Raw genomic sequence first — 20,272 nt, 5'->3', positions numbered from 1 at the left:
GTATAAAACTACTGAACAATGAACTAACTTTCCATTCCTGTTTACTTTATCAGATCCCCTCCCAACATTTATCAAGAGGATGCGGTTTCCCTTTTGTAATCTATCAAAAGCAATCTTATTCTGAATTCTCTTAGCATTTCTGGATAAAACCTTTGTAGCTATGTTTTATTATTCATTTAATATACCATTGAACCCTCACATTATCAATAGAATTTCTACTCTCTCTAGCCCCTTCTCTGCCTGCTATAAGCAATAGGATAAGAGAGAATGGGAAAACTGACAAGAAAATATCACACTCAACTGAATAGCCCAGTGTGCTTGCCATGGCTGCCAAAGACGCCCAGAGCCTAATCCCCAGTCTCTAAGTCACCTTGTACGGTGACAGGACTGAAAAGGGTGGCTAGATGAAGGGTCTTGAGAAAGAAGGCATCCTTGATTACCTGCATGAGCCACAATAAGCACAAATCATATAGGCAGGAGTAAGACAGAAGAGTAAGGGTGCGGCAACAAGGCCCCGGATCATAGAAACCAGCTAGGGCAAGAAATAACTTTTGGCCCAGTGAAAACCATATTATATTTTTGGTTTTCAGAACTGTAAAATGTTGTTTAAGCCATCAAGTTTATGGTTATTTGCTATATAGTCCATAGGAAACAAATAGTCTTGCTATTATGGCCAGCATGAAGAAATTATAAAAAGACTCATGCATGTGGGCATGTGTGTATGATTTCCCAGTGTCTCATGCTTGCTAGGTAAGTCCTATCACTGAGCCATCTTCCCAACTCCTTGAGTGTCAGTTTTAATGGTGTACTGAAACAGGGTTCACGAATGAAGCTATGTGAGGATATTTCTGAGTGCTTATGAGAAAATGCCAAGTGAACGAGACAAGAGTCTTCCTTATAAGCGCTGTTCCTTCATAACACGGGTTGTTCTTGAAATGTGCTTTTGTGTCCTTCCCAGGAGGGGCAGATAGGATTATTTATTACCACTGGCTCTTATTTGTTTATAGAGCACTATGGAAAACCAAGGATAGCTTGACCTTGTATTTTTTGTCATGTATGGCTTGTCCTTGTGATTGTACACTTTACTTGGATGATAAATTGTCAGATGCTCTGAATAACATTGACTATCGCATGAGACTTTAGTTTGCCTCAGTTTTAGGCAACAGTCTCCCAGGTAAAGCTCCAAATAGAGAGGTAAACAATGGTGGCTGCTTGAAAAAACACACAATTTGACTTCATAGGGAAATTCAGTTAATTACTTTTTCTGAGAACACTTAACCATTCACTTAACCTACATATAAAATATTGTTTCTTAAAAAGCATAATTAAAACAGATAAAAACATTATATCTGAAGATACACCCATAATGTAACCACTGAAAGGACTCAATGTACTTACCTCATCCCACTCTAAAATAAAGCTTTGGATTTTAGAACCGTTGTCACTAGGTGCCTGAAACAGCAGGAAAAAAAGAAATTAGTCACCATAAATAACAAGGAACCTACTTTATGTCACAGATGGTGTCTGTGACTTAGCCTTTAAAAATGGCCATAGTGGGGCCGAGAGCTGGCTCAGTGGTTAAGGGCAGTTGGTGTTCTTACAGAGGACACAGGTTTGCTTCCCAGAACCCACACGATGGCTCACAACAATCCCTAATTCCAGCTGCAGGGGATGCAATGCTCTCTATAAGGGACACCAGACAAATACCCACTGCAGGCAAATACTCATGCATGTAAAAATGGAACCATAAAGCAAGGGACCACCTATATTTTTCTGAACACTTTATAATCTCCTTTAACAAGAACTATTCTAACTTTTAGAATTCTCAGAAAAATTCATCCGGGTTAAGTTCTCACCATTTTTACTATAAGTCACCACACAATATAAGCCAACTATTTTGTAATATACCAAGGAACTAGGCTATGGAAGGAATGACAGGACAGGGCCATGCTGGGATCCCTGCTGCTAGACACAATGTGCCCGCCATCCCAGACTGCCAGGCCATAATCTGTTCGGCTTTGGGGAGGACCCCTTCGTACTTCACCAGTGTTGAAATGAGACTTCCAATCTTCTTTCTAACAGCTTTCCTCCTATAATTTCAACCCACTTTTGTAGAACAAGTGATCGTGACTTCCTTACAACTGGGTATCTAAAGAAACTTGACTCTGAGAGTCCTAACATGTTAGCTTTAAAACAGTTTAGACACTGTGAGTCAGCAGTAACAGCTGAGTGACACGGCAACGGCAATGCAAGGTGAGAAGAGGGAAAAGAAGAGCTTCCGGGGAACCCAACTTTTCCACAGCAGAGGAAAAGACTTTGGAAACAGACTGAGAAGGCAGGAGCTGGACACCATTCCCCAAGAGTTCTCCATTCTAGACTGCTTTAGTCTAGCTGCTAAAGCCTCATGCTTATTTAAAAAAAAAAAAAACAACAACAACAAAAACCCAATAGCTTTGGATGAAGATACAATGTTCACTTTCAGTAACAGGAGGCTTACCTTCCCATTTTCCTCCAAGGTGGAGGAAACTATTATGTGAAACTCATTCAACTATCACATCATCTTTATTCTATACTTTTACTCAAATTACACAAATAGAAAATGAGGCCTTCAAGTAATTCCACCTACTAAGACGACTAAGACGAGAGGATAACAAGGTTTTAAAAAGGGAGGTCACTGGGAATGGAAGTCAGCTATAGTGTTTGCCTAACACATGGAGGGCTCTTCCATCAATCCTCAAATCCCAGTATGGGAGGGGCATCTACTAGTCAGCTTAGACTGTTTACTTAATACAGTTCAGGTTATCGTAGAGAGAATCAAATCAGGAGACCCTCTGCATCAGATTGGCTTGTGGATATATTCCTGAGGCTTTTTCTTGACTGCTAGTTGATGTGGAGAGCCCAGCTCACTGTGGTGATCCCATCCCTAGGAAGGTGGGACTGAGGGCAAGCCTGAAGTGTTCCTCCACGAATTCTGCCCTAACTTCCTTCAATGATAAGAGTGTAACTTCTAGAACAAAATAAGTTCCCATAAGCTGAGTTTTGGTCAGTGACAAACACAGTAACAGAGAGTGCGTTATACCTAAGAAGCAAACACCAATTTTAGTGTAAAATGAGAAGAACCAGTTACTTAACATTGCCTCTTTTAGTCTCCAGAAAAAACGGACATTTAACACAAGTCAGGGAAAGCAAAAAAGAAGAAATGTCTAGTTAGAAATACCCTACAGAATATTCTCACCTTCCACTGCAAGGTGAGTGAGTTTTTGGTCCGATTGGCTATCCTCGGTGAATTGGGGGTATCAGGCTCACAGCTCAAGGTAGTGAAGCTCTCAGCCTCTGAGGGAATTCCCTTTATTGAATTGGACTCAGCCAGCACTCTACGGGATAAAATAGTTTTATCCGTTTTACTCTCAACAGTTTTCAGCTTTATGTATATGCAAGTAGTAAGGCACATTTCAAATATTCTACAAGAAAATAAAGCCATCACCTAGAAGTAAAGAACATCCCTTTAAAATAATATAAACCAGTGTTTTATTTTTACTCTAAGTCAAAGTAAGAAAGATCTTTAAGATTGCGACAAGATTGTCTCTACACACACACCCAAAATAATAATTTTCCAAAACAATATTCTTAATATGCTGATACTTCAATGCTATTTGATTCTATTTTTATTTAATTGATTTAAAAAATACTGACTATAACCCATACAATTCATGATTCAATAATGGTGTCATTCCAGCTTGAAATATATTAGGTTGGACAATGTTTTGAGTAAAAGTACAAAAAATTTACTTACAGTAGTAATTTGTAAAAGGAACATTCCTACCTATAAATGCTCTTTTAAAAAAATAGGGCAATTCCAATTGGGCCCCTGATGGAGACACCACAGACTTAAAACTTAGCAAAATATACCAAAATAAAACCCTAAGGCATTATCTGAATTGCTTCTAGTAAGTGTTGTGGAATATTGAGACTCTTAATATTCCATGCTCTTTCCAAGAAATGATGCAGATTAATATACACAAAAGTAAACAAGTACTGTTCATGATTCTGTGTGTCACACCTCAGAAGCTAGGTTAAGTGTGACATGTTAAAGCAGACACTGAGCCATCATCTACAGCTCCCTTCAAGCCCTTTGTCCCACAGGCAGGGGAATTAGCATCCCCTTCCTTTACTGTAACATTTAAACTTGAATTAAATGTTCAAATGTTTTTCGATTATTTTAATAAATGATAATTACTCTAATAAGAAAATTAAAGCCCACATTTTTAGTTTAAAATATTCCAGATTTTAAAGGAAACCACTCACGACAACAACAAAAACAAAGCTTAACCCTCTGATGTGTCCATCAAGAAGACAGTCCTTACTTTGCATGGTAATCTGTGGCTGGTTTCAAGTCATTCAAAGTGACACTTGTTTCTTCTCCTCTGGGGCAGGGGAAAAAGAATATAACAGCATAGTTAGCAATACGCCCTGTATCACACTCCATTAACCCAAGTAACAGGTACGAGCAGGACCAGAAAACACCTACACATAAACACTTCTGTATTTCCCGTCCTTCCCAGTGCTCGACAACAGGATTTCATAGCTGCAGAGCTCTGGTACAGTTGTCTCATTCACTTCGCCATTAATGAAGCTGGAAGGAGGTGACCAGGTAAGCAGGACCGTCCTTGCTTGAATGTCCGAGGCCTGAGGAACAAAATACCAACAGGTGAAAGCGCTCTGAAGCAAATGTGTACACGATGAGCAGTGGTCTCTGATGAATACAGAAGCACACACAGCAGCGGCCCTAATCTAAACAAAGTGGCTCGGGCTCGCGGCAGGACGCCACATGGACAGCTGAGACGAATGTGTAGTGAAGAAAAGGGCAGACAAAATATAAAGATCAAAGTGGCCTCCTCAAGACTGGACAGCAGCAAAAGAAAAAGATGGGAGAAGGATAATTTTTAAACTAATTTGAAAGTTTATTTCTCAACTTACCAAGTGTATTACAGCACAAAAGAAACAAAATGAATTAAGAAGGAAGGATGTGAATGTTTCAAAGAAACAAACATAAATGCCCCACATGTTAAAGAGTGTAGCTGTGCACTAATCTAGAGGCTGCTGTCAAGACATGGCTCTAACTACCAGACAGACAGTAAAAAGCTAAGGATTAGTGTGTTGAGGGCCAGAGAAATGGGCATCTAGAAGAGAATATGGGTGGTTACAGCCCTCTCATGGCCACTGAGGAAACATATGACTGATTACTTTTTTTTTTTTTTTGATCAGGTCTCACAACCTAGGGCAGGCTAAATGAGAACTTGAGATGCTCATGCCTCAGCTTCCTGAATCCTGGGATTATAAACCTATATACCACCATACCAGGCTGCATTTACTTTTGGATTTAAGAACTCCATTTTAGTTTTCTTTTCTCCCTTATGATACCATCCTACAAATTGCCAAAGTGTACAAGGAAACCCACTTCAAGTGTCCACTGCAGCATGACTGATGGCAAAAGGCTGCAAACATGGAGCTGACCTCTGACACTGGTTCAGCCTCTTGAAACATTCCTGTAGGTGTTTAAAACAGAATGAGAAGACTGTGTCCTGAAAACAAAGGTTTTATTGATATGCCAGTGATATCTAAGAGTAGGGAAAAGGAGAGCTGGGTCATGGTTTAGAGAAGTTTGTTCAACACTTTTCTTTTTAAGTGCTCGAAGATACCTGAAATGTCCTGTTACAAGGAATTCACTGTTGCTTTTTGAGAGTTTTTTATACATGTGTGGTGAGACACAAGAGGATTTGTAAGAGGAAAGAAACAAGGTTTTAATTGTTTTATACATCTGTTCTAACTGAATAATTCTGTGTTCCTTTTATAGTAAGATCCTAACAAAGAAGAAAAATGGTATAGGGATTAGATTATAATTTAAAGATTAATTTAGAAATTGTGACCCGATTGTGGTTCCCAGAACCTACATAAAGGTGCAAGGAGAGGACTGACTTCATACAGTGTCCTCCGACTTTCACATGAATACTATGGCACCAACGCTTAAGCACATACATGGTAAATACACTTTAAAAGACCATATATATCCCTTTTAAAAATTATTTGCTTGTATTTTATGTACACTGGTGTTTTGCTTGTATGTATGTCCACATGAGGGTGTTGGATATCCTGGAACTGGAGTTACAGACAGCTGTGAGCTGCTGGGAATTGAATCTGGGTTCTCTGGAAGAGCAGCTAGTGCTCGTAACTGCTGAACCATCTCTCCAGCCAATCATATATATTCTTAACCAGTGTTTCCAAATGTAAAATTAAAACGCACTACTAGCAACTAAGATAAGGGTTACTCCTGCCTTGAACTGGGCAGAACAAACAACTTTCATTTTCAATGTTCTCAAAGCCTGAGTAATTTTAAATTTTGTATGTATTCTGCTTTTGTTAAGTCAGGGCAACATAAAAGTTTACTTACTGTAATACTGTCATCAATTTTTGGTACTATAGTTCATTTACAATGAACTTAAAAAAAAACCTCTACATTAAAAAGTATCTACTTGCCGGGCAGTGGTGGTGCATGCCTTTAATCCCAGCACTCGGGAGGGGAGACAGAGGCAGGCAGATCTCTGTGAGTTCGAGGCCAGGCTGGACCGACAGCCTCCAAAACAATACAGAGGAACCCTGTCTCGTAAAACCAAAAAAAAAAAAAAAAAAGTATCTACTTAGCCATTAGCTGGTAGATGGGACAGGCCTCTGTCTTCTTTTACAGAATAAACACACTGCTACCTTGACAATTGTGCATATCCTTAGGTGTCTTGATCTCGCAGAGTGACAACAGCTATGCTAAAGTCTGACAGTGTGATGGGATCCAGAAGGTGGGCCACTCAGCTGCACTGACTGGCATGGACTTACGACATTCATCTACCCAGCCTGGCGGTGACTTACTGTATTTCCTAAGTGCAGGCAATAGCAAAGCTGTATGCAAAGTATCATGAGCCTGGGATGGAACCTGGGATGGGATTGGCCAATACTGAATTCTCAGCACCTCTGAAATTTATAGAAAGTCCGGAAGGCAGTATGTAGAATTCTTTCTGGGTTCTTTCACTGGATTCCCCTGAGTGAAACCCTATGAATGTATTCATTGTGGTAAAGCCTTTGCAAGCAGCAGTCATCTAAAAGCACATGAAAGAACACATACTGGAGTGAAACCCTATGAATGTAATTACTGTGGTAAAGCCTTTGCATGCCATAGTAATATGCAAAGGCATGAAAGGACACATACTGGAGTGAAACCCTATGAATGTAAACAGTGTGGTAAAGCCTTTGCATGTATCAGGAGACTTCAAAATCATGTTCAAAAATCATTCTGTAGAGAAACTGTGTAAGTGTAGTCAGAATGCTAGTTTTTACTTTATACATGAGTAAAAGTTTTTGTGTGAAATCAAACTGATAATGCCTTTGCAGTAATTCTATGTCTTTGAAATCTGGGAAAGTCCTAGATGGAATGCCTTTGCTGGGTTCCTAAACACTGACTCTCCAATTGCATAACATTGGGAAAAAGGACCTGATAGTAGGAGACAGGCATCTAAGGGATGCAATCAGCTAACTAGGACCTAGTAATGGAGAATAGGTTTCACACATAGCTAAGGAATGTAATTAGTAAACCCCAAATACATGGGAGAAGTTGTGCCTAGTAAATGATCAGATAGTATTGAACTGTGGGAAGTAATTTCCAAGTTTATCACAGAAAGGAGTAAGTACTAGAAGTATTTGCAGCAAGAAATGGCCACTTTTATTCATAAGAATCTTTGTATTGATTTAAATCATTCATACAAAGCCCTTCACACTGCTGGGCTTTCACAAGAAATGATGGCTCTATAACTACTGGTTATCTTGAAACTTGTAGCAAAAACAATTATTAAACTCATATCTGTCTTGGCATGGGTTTTGGTATATTGTTATGCTATATGTCTGATTTTGCTCTTGTTTAAATGATTTTTGTTTGTACAATACATTGTATATATGTTTCTACTCTGAAGAATTTTGGCATATTGATACCAATTTATGTTTATTTTTGTCACAACATTGTGTATATGTTTCTGCTCTTCTTTAAAGTTGAGTACCTAGTAACCGTATAAGGCAAAGTTTAGTTTTTGAAAGCTACTATTATCAAATACTTATGATAATCTGAAAACATGTTACTGTTTAATCATTTATGGCAATCAAATTTATAGACATATTAGGTATATTTATGAGATAATATAGATATATATTGTAGATAGATGGTCTTGAAAGCTTTCAAAGACCTTCATAATATAGCATTTAAAAGGTTTTGTAAACTGGGGGATTTTCATGAAAATGAGACATCTGCTCCTGGCAGCACCGATTTACTTGAGAGATGATAGACACTGAGGAAACTATTTATGGGATTGGCTTTCAGTGTGGAAACTTTAGCCACGGGACAAAGAACCTGTTCTTGCCTTTTAGAGAGGACAATGTGCATTGCAAACTAAATATGCACGATCCAGAGTCTGTGACTAGGGGAAGGTTTTTATCTACCTGATTTCAATTTCCTTTTCTGTTAATTATTAGTACAGGAATTTAATTTCAAATTTTGTTCATGTGCCTCTGGGCTTGTGTGTGTGTGTGTGTGTGTGTGTACACGTGTGTGCCCTTTGGCTAGTGACCTCTCCAAGATGGAAGCAAGGAAGACAGAAAGGAGAAAAGAAATGTGGATTTACAGACCAAGGAATAGAAAAAGGAACATGCCTGGTGTTTGTGTCACAAGCCTTCAATCCCAGCAGCACTGGGGAGGTGGATCTCTGTAAGTTTGAAGCCAGTCTAGTCTACAGAGCAAGTTCAAGGACAGGGACCAAAGCTACAGAGAAACCCCTGTCTCTAAAACTAAAGTGATAAAAATAATAAATATCTCATGTAATAAAAAAAGGATGTTATGTAGCCATGCATTTCCTATCATAACTAAGAAATTAACACTGGTAACTGATGCCCAAACACTTCATCTAAAGGAGAAGCCAAGTCCTGTTCCTAACCATCACCTACAGACTTTTCTGGGACACTATGCTCAGGAAACACAGGGGAAATTTAAGGCAGACCCTAAGCTTTTTGCAGCCCATTGTTAAAGAATAATGTTCGATCTCTACTACCACTCTATTCTTAGTGTTCATCCATATTAAGGCACATAAATACTTATTTTGGAGTGAGTTATGGAAAATCTTCTTGAGAAATTAATTTCAAAGAGAATTTTCCTTGCTTTTGTATTTTGACACCAAGTCTTGTCTCAAGGTAGCCAGGTGGCCATGAACTCAAGGTCTCCCTGCTTCAGTCTTTCAGGTACTGGGACTACAAGCATGAACCAGACCTAGAGTTTTAACCCATGATTCTCAACCTGTGGGTCGTGACCCCTTAGGAGCAGACAACACTTTCACAGTGGACACATTTTAGACATCTTGCATATCAGATACTTAAATTATGATTCATAATGGTAGTAAAATTACAGTTATGTAAAGTAGCAATGAATAATTTTATGTTTGGGATCACCATAACATGTGGAACTGTATTAAAGGGTCACAAGCATTAGGAAGGGGCTTAAACCACTGGCTTAAACAGATTTGAAAGGATTTGGAATGGGATATAACTTGCTAAGAAAGTAGGTGATTAATTCAGGAATTCCTCATCTCCTGAGCTTATACAGAAAGCTAACTTTTAAGGAAAACCTGGTGATTTCACTCTAAGACCCAGGAGGAAGAAATAGGAGATATAGGACAGCTGCAAGGGTCACAGGGGACAGGGAGGCAGCCACGTCCTGAACAACAAGGGCAGCAAGCAGCCGTGGCAATCACCGCATGGCAGACAACAAGAAAGACCGTAGCATGAACAACGCTTTAGAAAGCTGCTTTTTTGTGTGTTGGTCCTGTCGGGATTATAAAAACTTGTATTTTAGAAGCAGAAGTGGACCCACACAAAACTATTCTGAAATTCTTGTGTGAGGAAGGACTAATAATTTTGTGTGCCAGTGATGGCAGGGATGCGTGGGTCTCAGAAACGCACAGTAATTACATGATGGCGCACGCTTGGCTGCTCAAAACTGAAGGTAAAGAAGGACCGGAAGGTGCTCCTGACACTGCTGCCTAGGGAAACTCAGGTAACAGTTGTCACTGATGTACTAAAAGCACAAAGGGGGGTCTCATTCAATTTCTTTTTCATTTTAAACGAACAGAGGAAAAGTCTTGAAAATAAGGTAAACAATTTTACTAAAGAGTTGCTGGCAAAGCATCCCACTTGGGTATTCTTTAGGATGTCTTGGCAGCCATGGTTCTGGAGTGGAGCCAAATAATGCTGATTTAGAAACCAGCTAGGATTGTTTCTTCTTGTATACTACTTCAGAAGAAAACATGCTTTCATATCCACCGCATTTGCTCATGGCTGCCCTCTGAAGCAGGCAAAACAGGCACACCGGTCTCTTCCCAGAAAGAACAGAAGGGTTAAGAGACTCAAGGACGCTCAAGTGAGCGGTGCATGAGTAATCAGAACTGAACCCAACCCTGAGCAGTAGCTGGGAACTGACAAAACTGTCTATGGATAGGTCTAAATACTGATGATGGCCAAAAAGAACAGGCAGAAAATGAAGAGTTATATAGAAGTCATTGGCTTACTATGGTATGTTAGAACTAAACAGGAAGTGAACTTGGAAAGCAACTCAGAATGACAACAATGCCACAAACTGTGATAAAGACTGTAGAAGAAGAAATGTTCCTATTTCTTGGATTTCCAGAAACACTAAAGCAAAAGAAACTCAATCCTCAAGCTTGTTCTGCAGTGTGCCAGCAATCCAAGGAGTCAGGAGTCCGGGACAGAAGGCCCATAAGTTTGAGGGCAGTCAGGACCACGCAGCAAGACTGTCTTAGAAAACAAACACACAGCACACACAAAGTGAGAAAGGAACTTGGAGCCAGAGAGTTCTAGAATTCCTAAGGGCAGAGAATGGAGAGTGCTTCTGAGGAAAGACAGAAAGAAGCAAATGGCAAACATGTTTCATTCCAAGCATGACTGAAACAGAGATGTTAGGTTTCAAAACTCAGAGCAATTTCAAAGATCCTAAAAAAAAGACAAAACCGTGCCAGCAGGACCAGTTTAACACACACGAGGATACAGCACCCTGCTATTCTCTTATGGAAGAAATGGCTTCAGAAAGGCTTAGCGACATTCTGGGTCACTCAGGTCTGAATCTATTCTTTCTATTTATGTGGGCACATATGTATGCTGCAATTTATGCCACATCCAGTAACTTTTACATGCTACTGTGTTTACAACACTGCTCCAAACCCTTCGCTCCATCCACAATACCTACCGGCCACTTTTCCTTGAAATTTCAGGTCAACCTTCCTTTTGGAAGAAAATTCCCTACTGTCCTTGCCAAGGTTTAGTTCCTCTATCAAACACTTAGGTAGCATTCTCTTTGTTCTTGTGGTTCACACTTATCAACAATGATTCAATTTCTTTCTAAAATGTTATGTGTATGGTGTTTTATCTGCATAAGTGTCTCTGCACCACATGTGCCTTGTGCCTGCAAAGGCCAAGAGTAAGTGTTAGACCCCTAGAACTGGAGTTATAGGTGGTTGTGAGCTGCCATGTGGGTGCTGGGAACTGAACCCCTGTCCTCTCCAAGAGCAACAACTGCTCTCTTCCTCTGAGTTACCTCTTCTGCCTTCACACTTAGTAAGTTTACATTTACCACACAGTGATGATTCTATTAGCGGAAGCTGGGGGGACAGAGGCCACAATTTACTTTCCAGTCCATTTCCAGTTCCACGTACAGCAAATAGCATTTTGTACATGGGCAAATATTTATGGAGTGAATACATACATTTAATTTGGTGACCTCAATAAAGCAGAGCATGCAAAACCACACACAAAATTACCTATACATCCTGGCCTGTATTTTGCAACTTGGAAAAGTAATCAAAGACGCACATCACTCAAATAGTAAATATAAACTAAAAGCAATGCAGTTACCTTTTAAAAAATGTTATAAACAGAGTTTATAAACAATCTTAAGATGATTGTTTTAAAACTTCACTTTCTGTGACCACTTTTAGCATTATCTAAGAAAACCAGCATTAGCTGTTACATCACCCTAACACAAATCTTACCAGGACCACTAACTTCCCCGCTTTTCTCCCTTTCTGTTTTGTTTTATGCGGCGTTTACGACACAGCAAGAGGTGAAGGTTTGACAGAGCAGCCACTGTCACCTGTTTGGTATGGGGCACTCCCCCGGGTACACATCGCATTCTGTACATCCTCAGTTCACAGGATTTGCACATGACCACCTGACAGTGTCTTAGGAGGCTGAAGCAGCTGCGTGTAACAGGTGGCTATCACAGAATACATACTCTCTATGGGAACGGACTGAGCTTCTGAACTGGCAGGACGAACGCAACTCAACAATGCCAAATGCCACGGAAAGGCCACCCCTTCCATAAGTGACAGTCCTTAAAGGTAGACAAGGCACTCTGCAGGACCCACAGCTCTCCTTGTGAACACACTACACAGATTTTCTAGGATTAAACATGTAACTTGTGAGCTACGTTGATTTCTTAAGGCATAGTATTTGATGCTGCCAGTAAACTCACTTAAGTTTCTACTCTAATGTGTGCCACAGCAAAACCAGTGCTTTTCTTTATTTAACTACCTCTGTAGTCATGGCAAAATCACCCAAGAGAAGTCATGGAGGACTGGGGATGGGCAGGGCCCTGCTGTAAGCCTTTGAATCACTTCACACATATAAGCTGTTGCACGATCAAAAACTCTAGGAAACCATTCCAGAAACATGGGAGAGGCAACTGCAGAAAGCACCTCAGGCTGCCAGTGAAGACTGTCACAGTATGACAGCCAGGCTTCAAGTGAACCAGAGAGAAGCACTATGACAGAGCCCTGGAGACTGCCCAGACTCCAAACCTGTGAACCAGAGAGAAGCACTATGACAGAGCCCTGGAGACTGCCCGCACTCCAAACCTGTGAACCAGAGAGAAGCACTATGACAGAGCCCTGGAGACTGCCCGGACTCCAAACCTGTGAACCAGAGAGAAGCACTATGACAGAGCCCTGGAGACTGCCCAGACTCCAAACCTGTGAACCAGAGAGAAGCACTATGACAGAGCCCTGGAGACTGCCCGGACTCCAAACCTGGCTCTCACCACTTACTTACTTGCTTCAGTTCCTGTCTGTAGTGTGGGGAAAGCAGTACACCATGAGCTTTCATAAGAATTAAATAACACATGTGCATCCGAAATACACTGGACAGAGAATGACAACAGCTAATGTTAGCTACTGTTACCAGGAAATAAAATTTTACATTTTCATTTATCATCTACAGACTCATTCCTAAGAGAACAAGTTAGAATGAGGAAACCGAGCAAGCACAGGAGAGGAAGAAAAGGACTACACAGAACTAGTATTGTGACGTTCTGATGTTTCCACTACTTCAGAGGAAGTTCTTTTCTAAGTATTTTATTGATTTATTTATTATGATGTCCAAATAACCTGGTTCCCCCTACCCCCACAACTTTTGTCAAAAGTATCTTTGCCTGTTCCTTCATATTTTGTTGAGTATAAATTTTTGCATTTTTTGTTGCCAGTGTTCTATTTTATTATGAATCACTGCTGATAAAATATTAGTTGTGTCTAACTTTTTTTCACAGCTTGTTTTATTGTGTTCCATTTTCCTTGAATATTGCTGTTGCAGGGGGCATTTTTGTTAGTGTTGTCTTTAAACAGGAAATATATACATTTCCTGATTCTTTTAATTAGAACTTCTTATGCTCAATGGGTTTAAAACTTTTCACTCGATATGAATACTATCTTTTGTCATAGTATTGTCAATGTAAATGTTTCTCCCGGCAGGTCACAGCCTTTATATATGAGTCATTGGGATGCATACAAAACCTTTTATAAAGGCCTTTCGTGTTCTCATGTTTTTCTAACTTAATTTGGCTGTACTCAGTGTTATGAGATGGGAAATACTCATGTTCTCCTTGTCTAAGTCATGCTTCACTGAGGAAGGGACCCCTTCTAGGCCACTCACACCATGATAAGCTACTATTTGCCTCACATTTCTATGAAATTAAAATAAAAGTCTGAATGAAAATGACAGAATTCTACATGGTTACATTAAACAGCAAGAAAAATACACAGGATACTTACCACTGGTTTGACGATGTTGGAAAGAAATGCTTCAAATGCTTTTGTTTCTTCATCTTTTTCTTTAAAAAAAATTAAAAAGAAAAACTTACATGCAAATTTCTCTTTCCTTTAGGGGTTTTCTAGTTTTTAATCCTTATTCACACACAGGAATCTGTAGCCTTCACCATTCATCTCCTTTAATTTCTATTTTAACTGTTCCTACCATTTACAGTACCACATGCACATGTGCTATCTTCATGTAAGTTGCATGTATGTGAGCTGTATGCATGTAAATTACATGTATGTGTGCTGTATGCATGTATGTATGCTGTATGTATATAAATATGTGTATGTGTGTGTGCTGTGTGTGTGTTATTATGCATGCACCCAGACATCTGAACAGTGGCTTTTCTTAAATAAAGTGGATTCTCACTCATGATGGTAAACCCCTCTCCTCTGGAAAGTTTCTGTTTGCCAAGTTCATATCATTGTTTACATTTTTCTTTTTTGGTCTTGGTGTGTTGTCTAAAATGGCCTGGAACTTTCAACTCTCCTGCTTCAGCCTCTCAAGTGCTGGGATTACAGGCGCTCACCACTACACTTGACTTTAATTCGTGAACTAAGTATTTAACCAGTTTCCCAGATAGATGCCATCTGCTGTAATTCATAGCAACCACTGACATAAACAAAACTTTAGCCCAATTCTTTTGAGACATCAGTGCAGAAAAGGATATTCAGACAGTCTCACAAACTAGAGAACATTTTAGTAAATGTTAACACACAAACCATGAAGCCATTAAAGCACTGTTTAAATTGTGAAGAATGAAAAGGTTAAGGAAGATGAGCATGAACACAATTTTGATTTTGCTCCCAAAGCTGGAAGCATTCTAGTTGCTATCACATTTATCAGCTGCATCATTTGATAATTCAACATGGCAAGAATTAGCAGTATCACTCTAGATAAGTACATTCAAGGACTGAGAGAACTGTGGTGTTAGTTTTTGTGAAAAGGCATGTTAGTCTGCCTCACTGGCACAATTGATGAAACTTAAAATACAGTATGGTCTACCTTTAGAAGTTAAAACAGGTAACAGTATCAAGGAAATCTATGGAAATTAAGACAGGCATCAGTGAGAGGCTTAGCATTATATTCTAAGTACCTGGGCAAGAACCTCACACTCTAGACTCATGGAAGACAGACTATTGTAAACCTAGCTTTGATAAGGCTGTCTTGCCTTTTCCCAAGGCTTTATTTTCTCAGCCTCTTTATATATGAATACACTGTAACTAGAATGTCATTAACCAATCCTCTCTGCATGCTCTGTAGTTAGAATAATCTTCCTCCCTTTACTATAGAACTTTATTCTTTCTTTGGGCCCTTCCAAGAACAGAAAAAAAAATGGAATCCTGGTTAATCTGTTTTCCTATCAGATGAAACTTTTCAACTGGTTAACATTTATGATAAAGTGAAATTATTTCAGACTTCCTAAACGTGAAAGCAGCTGTCTAGCAATCATTGAGATTCTAAAACATTTCTCAGTTAGGGAAGTGCTAGACTATGAGTTTATTTGGTCCAGGATGAGACGGCTGAAAGGTGAGGTATAGTTTTAGCAGCTTAAATGATGAAAAATATCAGAGATGCATCAAGAGTACCTTCTATTTCTGAATCTACTTGTGTAGATCTTCCTCGCCCTGATTTGTTTCTTGCTGATCCTGTGTTCATACCGCTGGCACTCTGTCCTTTTATGAGTCCATTGTGTTCACTTATGGGAGAAGGACACTTCTGGGGTGAGGGTGGAGGGCTGCTCATTTTATCCTTCTGTGTTCCTTGGCGATCTTTCAATTTTTTCTGCAAACGCTCATATGTTTTACTAGATCTTTCATCTCTAAAGTTGGACCTGCCATGTGTAGAGTGAGCATCTAGAAGAAGCAAAACACAGGTGTTAAAAATATTACTTTCTCTAAATGAATCTATGTCACAAAACAAGTACAGATGGTAAACTTACCATATCATATACAATTTTATCATGAGTGATTTTGCAAAACAAAGCCATTTCTATGTCTCCACTAACAGAATTAAGCTTCCTGACTTGGTTACAAATCTATGTACATTAACACAGACGTTTCTTTACCATTTCCCCAACTATCACTCTGCAGAGAAACAGCATGGTGGTCTGGTGTGTCATTGAAGAAAGAGATCAGGTCGACTTGGTCACAGCTCTTCTTGCACTGTCTGTAAGTTATTACGTCCCAAACTTTCTTTAATATCAGTCATATAAAACAGGGAAGACACATCACCATTCTAAATTCCCTCATGATTTCCCTCTAAAAAAGAATATCATCACTAAAAAAAGATGTAGTAGTTAGCAAACAGAGACTAAATGGACTGTAAAATTTATTTTTTAAATTTTATATCTGAAATACGTACTGAGGAAAATATTTAAGAGAAAAGCCTAATAAGTCCCACAGTAAAGAAAACAGTTTTAATTTAGCAGTGCTTTATGAAAATTACCGTAATATTGTTGAAATGAATATAAGGATATACAGAATAAAGTCAGATATTAAAAACAGGAGTTTGGCTATCTATATATTAAAGAGTAAATGTAGCTCTTTATAGTATACTACATATGAATCAAACACCCCAAGGTGTAGCTGAAAATACAAAACTCTCACAAAGAAACAAAGGGACTTCTTTCTGCATGACCTTGAAGTTGGTAGTACCTTTCAGATAAGACATGAAAAGCACAAACAGGCAGACAGGACCTGCTCAGCATTAGGGCCTTTTCTCTATCAAGGTACACCACCAGGAAAGTGAAAAGGCAGTATGGGGGGAGGGAGAATACCTGCAAACCAAGGATTTGATGAAAGACTTGTATCCAGACTATACAAAACATACAACACTAGAATAAAATGCCAACTCTATTAAAGAATGAATGTACAAATGGCCAGTAAGCATCAACAAAATAAGGAAAAGGAGCAAAACAAAAAATGGAAAAAAACAGGCAACTAGGTGGTTATAAAGGATAGCAGACATGGAAAAACTGGAACCCTCATAACCTGCTGGTAGGGATAGTAAATGATGGGATCAGTGAACAAACAGCCTGGCAGTTGCTAGTCACACATACCCTGGCCGTATTCACACATGCCCCGGCCCTTCTACTCAGAAGTGTGAAATGTGCCAATGTAAACACTTGTATACAATATCCTTAAAAGCATCGCTCAAAGACAAGCAGTGAAAGTGTCAACTGTCTGGGCACTAGCTGGGTTGGTCAGTCTGTCAGATTTCCTCCATCATCACTATCCAGGCAAGCTTTCCAGCAGCCTGCAGCAATGAGCAGGGCCTCTTCCGCTCTCAGGTCCTCAGATCAGGGTCACTCACATCACCAGGGACAGATCTATTTTGCCCAGACAAGGTACAGGGCCCTCTCTCCCAATTGTTGTAAGGAGATTATGGGGTGGGGGAGGGTGGTCAGAGCTCCTGCTCTTATACCCTCAGGACTGGCTCACCTACACCCCAGTCCCCCAAAACACGATCAGTTCTAGTATTCTGCTCAAACAGGGAGCAGGGCCCATTCTCTCTTGCACTGTGGCACATGAGGGTCAGCTCTCTTACCTGCCGCAGGAGGTAACAGGTGAGGAAGGGAGAACATCTTTCTCTCACCCATGCTACCACATGGCAGATGAGGGGCACTGGAGGGTGGGGGTCAGGTTAGCTCTCCTGCTCTCACGTCCTCAGGGTCAACTCACCAGCACCCAGGCCCAGAACCAGGGCAATGGGCTGTCCCACCCCAATGCCCACCAAATCTATGAACTGTTGGAGCATGTGAAGGGGACAAACCTACAGATCCAAAACAGCAGGATCTCCATAACACAGGACAGCAACAGGACATCCAAGAGGAGTCCCAGTGAGAGCCCATCATCGATGGTGTAGCAGGAACCAGAGGCCTTCAGTGTGACCAAGGACTTTTGGCAACGAACACTTGCAAGTAAAGATGAATGGACTAAAGGGTACACTGTGTGACTCAAGGGGCCACAGTAGAGCCTCCACAACACGATTCTTTTTTTGTTTTTGTTTCATTTAGTTTGGGGTTTTTCTTTTAAATTTGGATTTAATTTTGGGGGGAGGTTGTAAGGACAGAGGGCAGAGGGCAGATGAGAGGGGACAGGGAAATAATGGATCAGAATGCATGATGCGAAATCCACAAAGAATAAAAGTTACCAAATAAATCTGTTATATTAAAGAGCACATATCTTTCTGAATCCTTAAATGAGTAATACTATTTATAATATAATAAAACATCAATAAGAGATGTATGCAAAATATATTAATGTGTGTATATATTTACAACATATAACATGTACACATATTAATGTATATTTATATACAACACGTGTATTTTTTTTGCTTAACTTCACAAATAAATGTGCATACTTGCTTGAAAAAAGTGTCAAATGTCACCAACTAATGAATGGATGAACAAAGTGTTGTATGCACACACTCCAAGTCTAAAATGTAACCACAAAGTAGATGAAATGCATGTCACAACATAGATGAACCTTAAGTTAAAAACCCAGGCAGAAAAAATAACATCTCACATGGATACTTTCAATGCTGTAAATACAAGGAAATGTATTGATATACACGTGTCAATGAGAATCAAAGTCTAGAACAAGCAATAAAACATAGACAGAAAATAGATTAAGAGTTGGGGCAAGAGAAGGAATCAGGGCAGACTACCGGCAGGTTAAGGTTTCTTTTGAGGATGGTACAAATGGTTTAGAATTATATGTTCCTAAGCAGAAATCTAAAATGCTCTAAAGTCTGGAAATTCAAGTGCTGATACTACACAAATAGGAACTCCACATGAACAGTGATGGGTTGTGAAAAAAAATCACTAAATATTATATGAAAATTATCATCAGGGTATGTGTATAGATGAAGTTTGTATTGCAATTCCTTAGATACCACCATTCCTAAGGTTTCTTGTGTATAAGAGTACATGTGCATGTACAGTATCTAAATTTGAAAACATTTCAGATAAAGGTTAATCTATAGAGAAAATATAAAAAAAAAACCTCCCACTCTTTATACAAAACAGTAAACAGAAAAATCCACTAAAATCTAAGAACCATAATTAGTCCCTATTTTTAAAATGTACTTTGGTTACTCAGATGCATTTATATTTCATCTATTATTCAAGATAAAACAACAAGAGCAACCATGGAGAAAATAAACAATATGTTGTAGCAGAGCAGATCTGAGAGAATGAAAACCCCAGTGGCTAACTAATGTGACCTTGTAGACAGTAACCATTCTGAAACTCAGCTTCCTCCTCTGTATTCTGGAAGTATTTCTGAGGATGACATGAGCTAATGCGTTCATAAGAACAGCATACAGTAAGCTGAAGTTCAGTAACGGTATGGCTAAGAACGAAGTGCTTCATTAGGTCCCACTCTGGGAACCTGTACAGACCGCATGCGAGTAGAAAGGAAGCATTTACTGACTAGGAAACCAGCACTCCCAGCTCCTCAGATCTAGTGTCACATCACCTAACAATAGCTCAAACGTGATGCGACTTGTCCTCCACCACCCCTTAGCTGGTGTGTGCATGCATGTCTTCTACTTTCCTATGTATCACTGTGAATTATCACTGCTCATCATTTAGAGACTGTGCCACACTGTCTTTGTTTAAATTGAGGCTAATGTGAGAAATATTCTGGCAATAGGAAAGAGTATCAGAAAGCCAGAAATCCATACAAGTCTCGGGCTAAAAGAAGATTCTCATAGAAGATATAAAATTTGAGCTACAATTATATAGGTGTTGTTTAAAGCTACAGCAAAGAATAATTATTACTGTGTGTGTGTTAGTCATGTCTTTTCAGCAATTTGTTAACTGAAGGCAGAGTTTGTAGCTCACTTAGGGCGTCTCAATCCCTCATAGAACCCAGTAACTTTTCGTAGTGGCATCAGAGCCTTTAAGGTTTAAAAAAAAAAAAAAAGCAGTTACTTCTTGCTAAAAATCTCCTGAGAGGAGACCTGTTGTCTACCATGACTCCATTAAATACTCTGTCTGATATAAGATACTGCATCTCTGATT

The 20,272-nt window shown here is 39.5% G+C and overlaps 1 protein-coding gene across 4 annotated transcripts in view; it reads right to left on the bottom strand.

Moving 5' to 3' along the window:
• Fndc3a (fibronectin type III domain containing 3A) overlaps nt 1–20,272 on the bottom strand; it is a 152,747-nt gene that overhangs the window by 24,006 nt on the left and 108,469 nt on the right. For all 4 annotated transcript variants that reach the window (XM_040732668.1, XM_040732714.1, XM_040732755.1 and 1 more), the window contains 6 exons: nt 15,828–16,094; nt 14,196–14,254; nt 4,529–4,686; nt 4,365–4,424; nt 3,236–3,374; nt 1,399–1,452 (listed from right to left, as the gene is read on the bottom strand). In XM_040732668.1, the coding sequence (XP_040588602.1) occupies nt 1,399–1,452; nt 3,236–3,374; nt 4,365–4,424; nt 4,529–4,686; nt 14,196–14,254; nt 15,828–16,094 (737 nt within the window). The remainder of the gene's footprint in view (nt 1–1,398; nt 1,453–3,235; nt 3,375–4,364; nt 4,425–4,528; nt 4,687–14,195; nt 14,255–15,827; nt 16,095–20,272) is intronic.

The sequence above is a fragment of the Mesocricetus auratus genome, unplaced genomic scaffold (genome assembly GCF_017639785.1).
Source record: "Mesocricetus auratus isolate SY011 unplaced genomic scaffold, BCM_Maur_2.0 Super-Scaffold_2245, whole genome shotgun sequence".
Taxonomy (NCBI): Eukaryota; Metazoa; Chordata; class Mammalia; order Rodentia; family Cricetidae; genus Mesocricetus; species Mesocricetus auratus.
The sequence above is the reverse complement of the archived record's forward strand: the minus strand, read 5'-3'. Positions and strand labels throughout refer to the sequence as shown.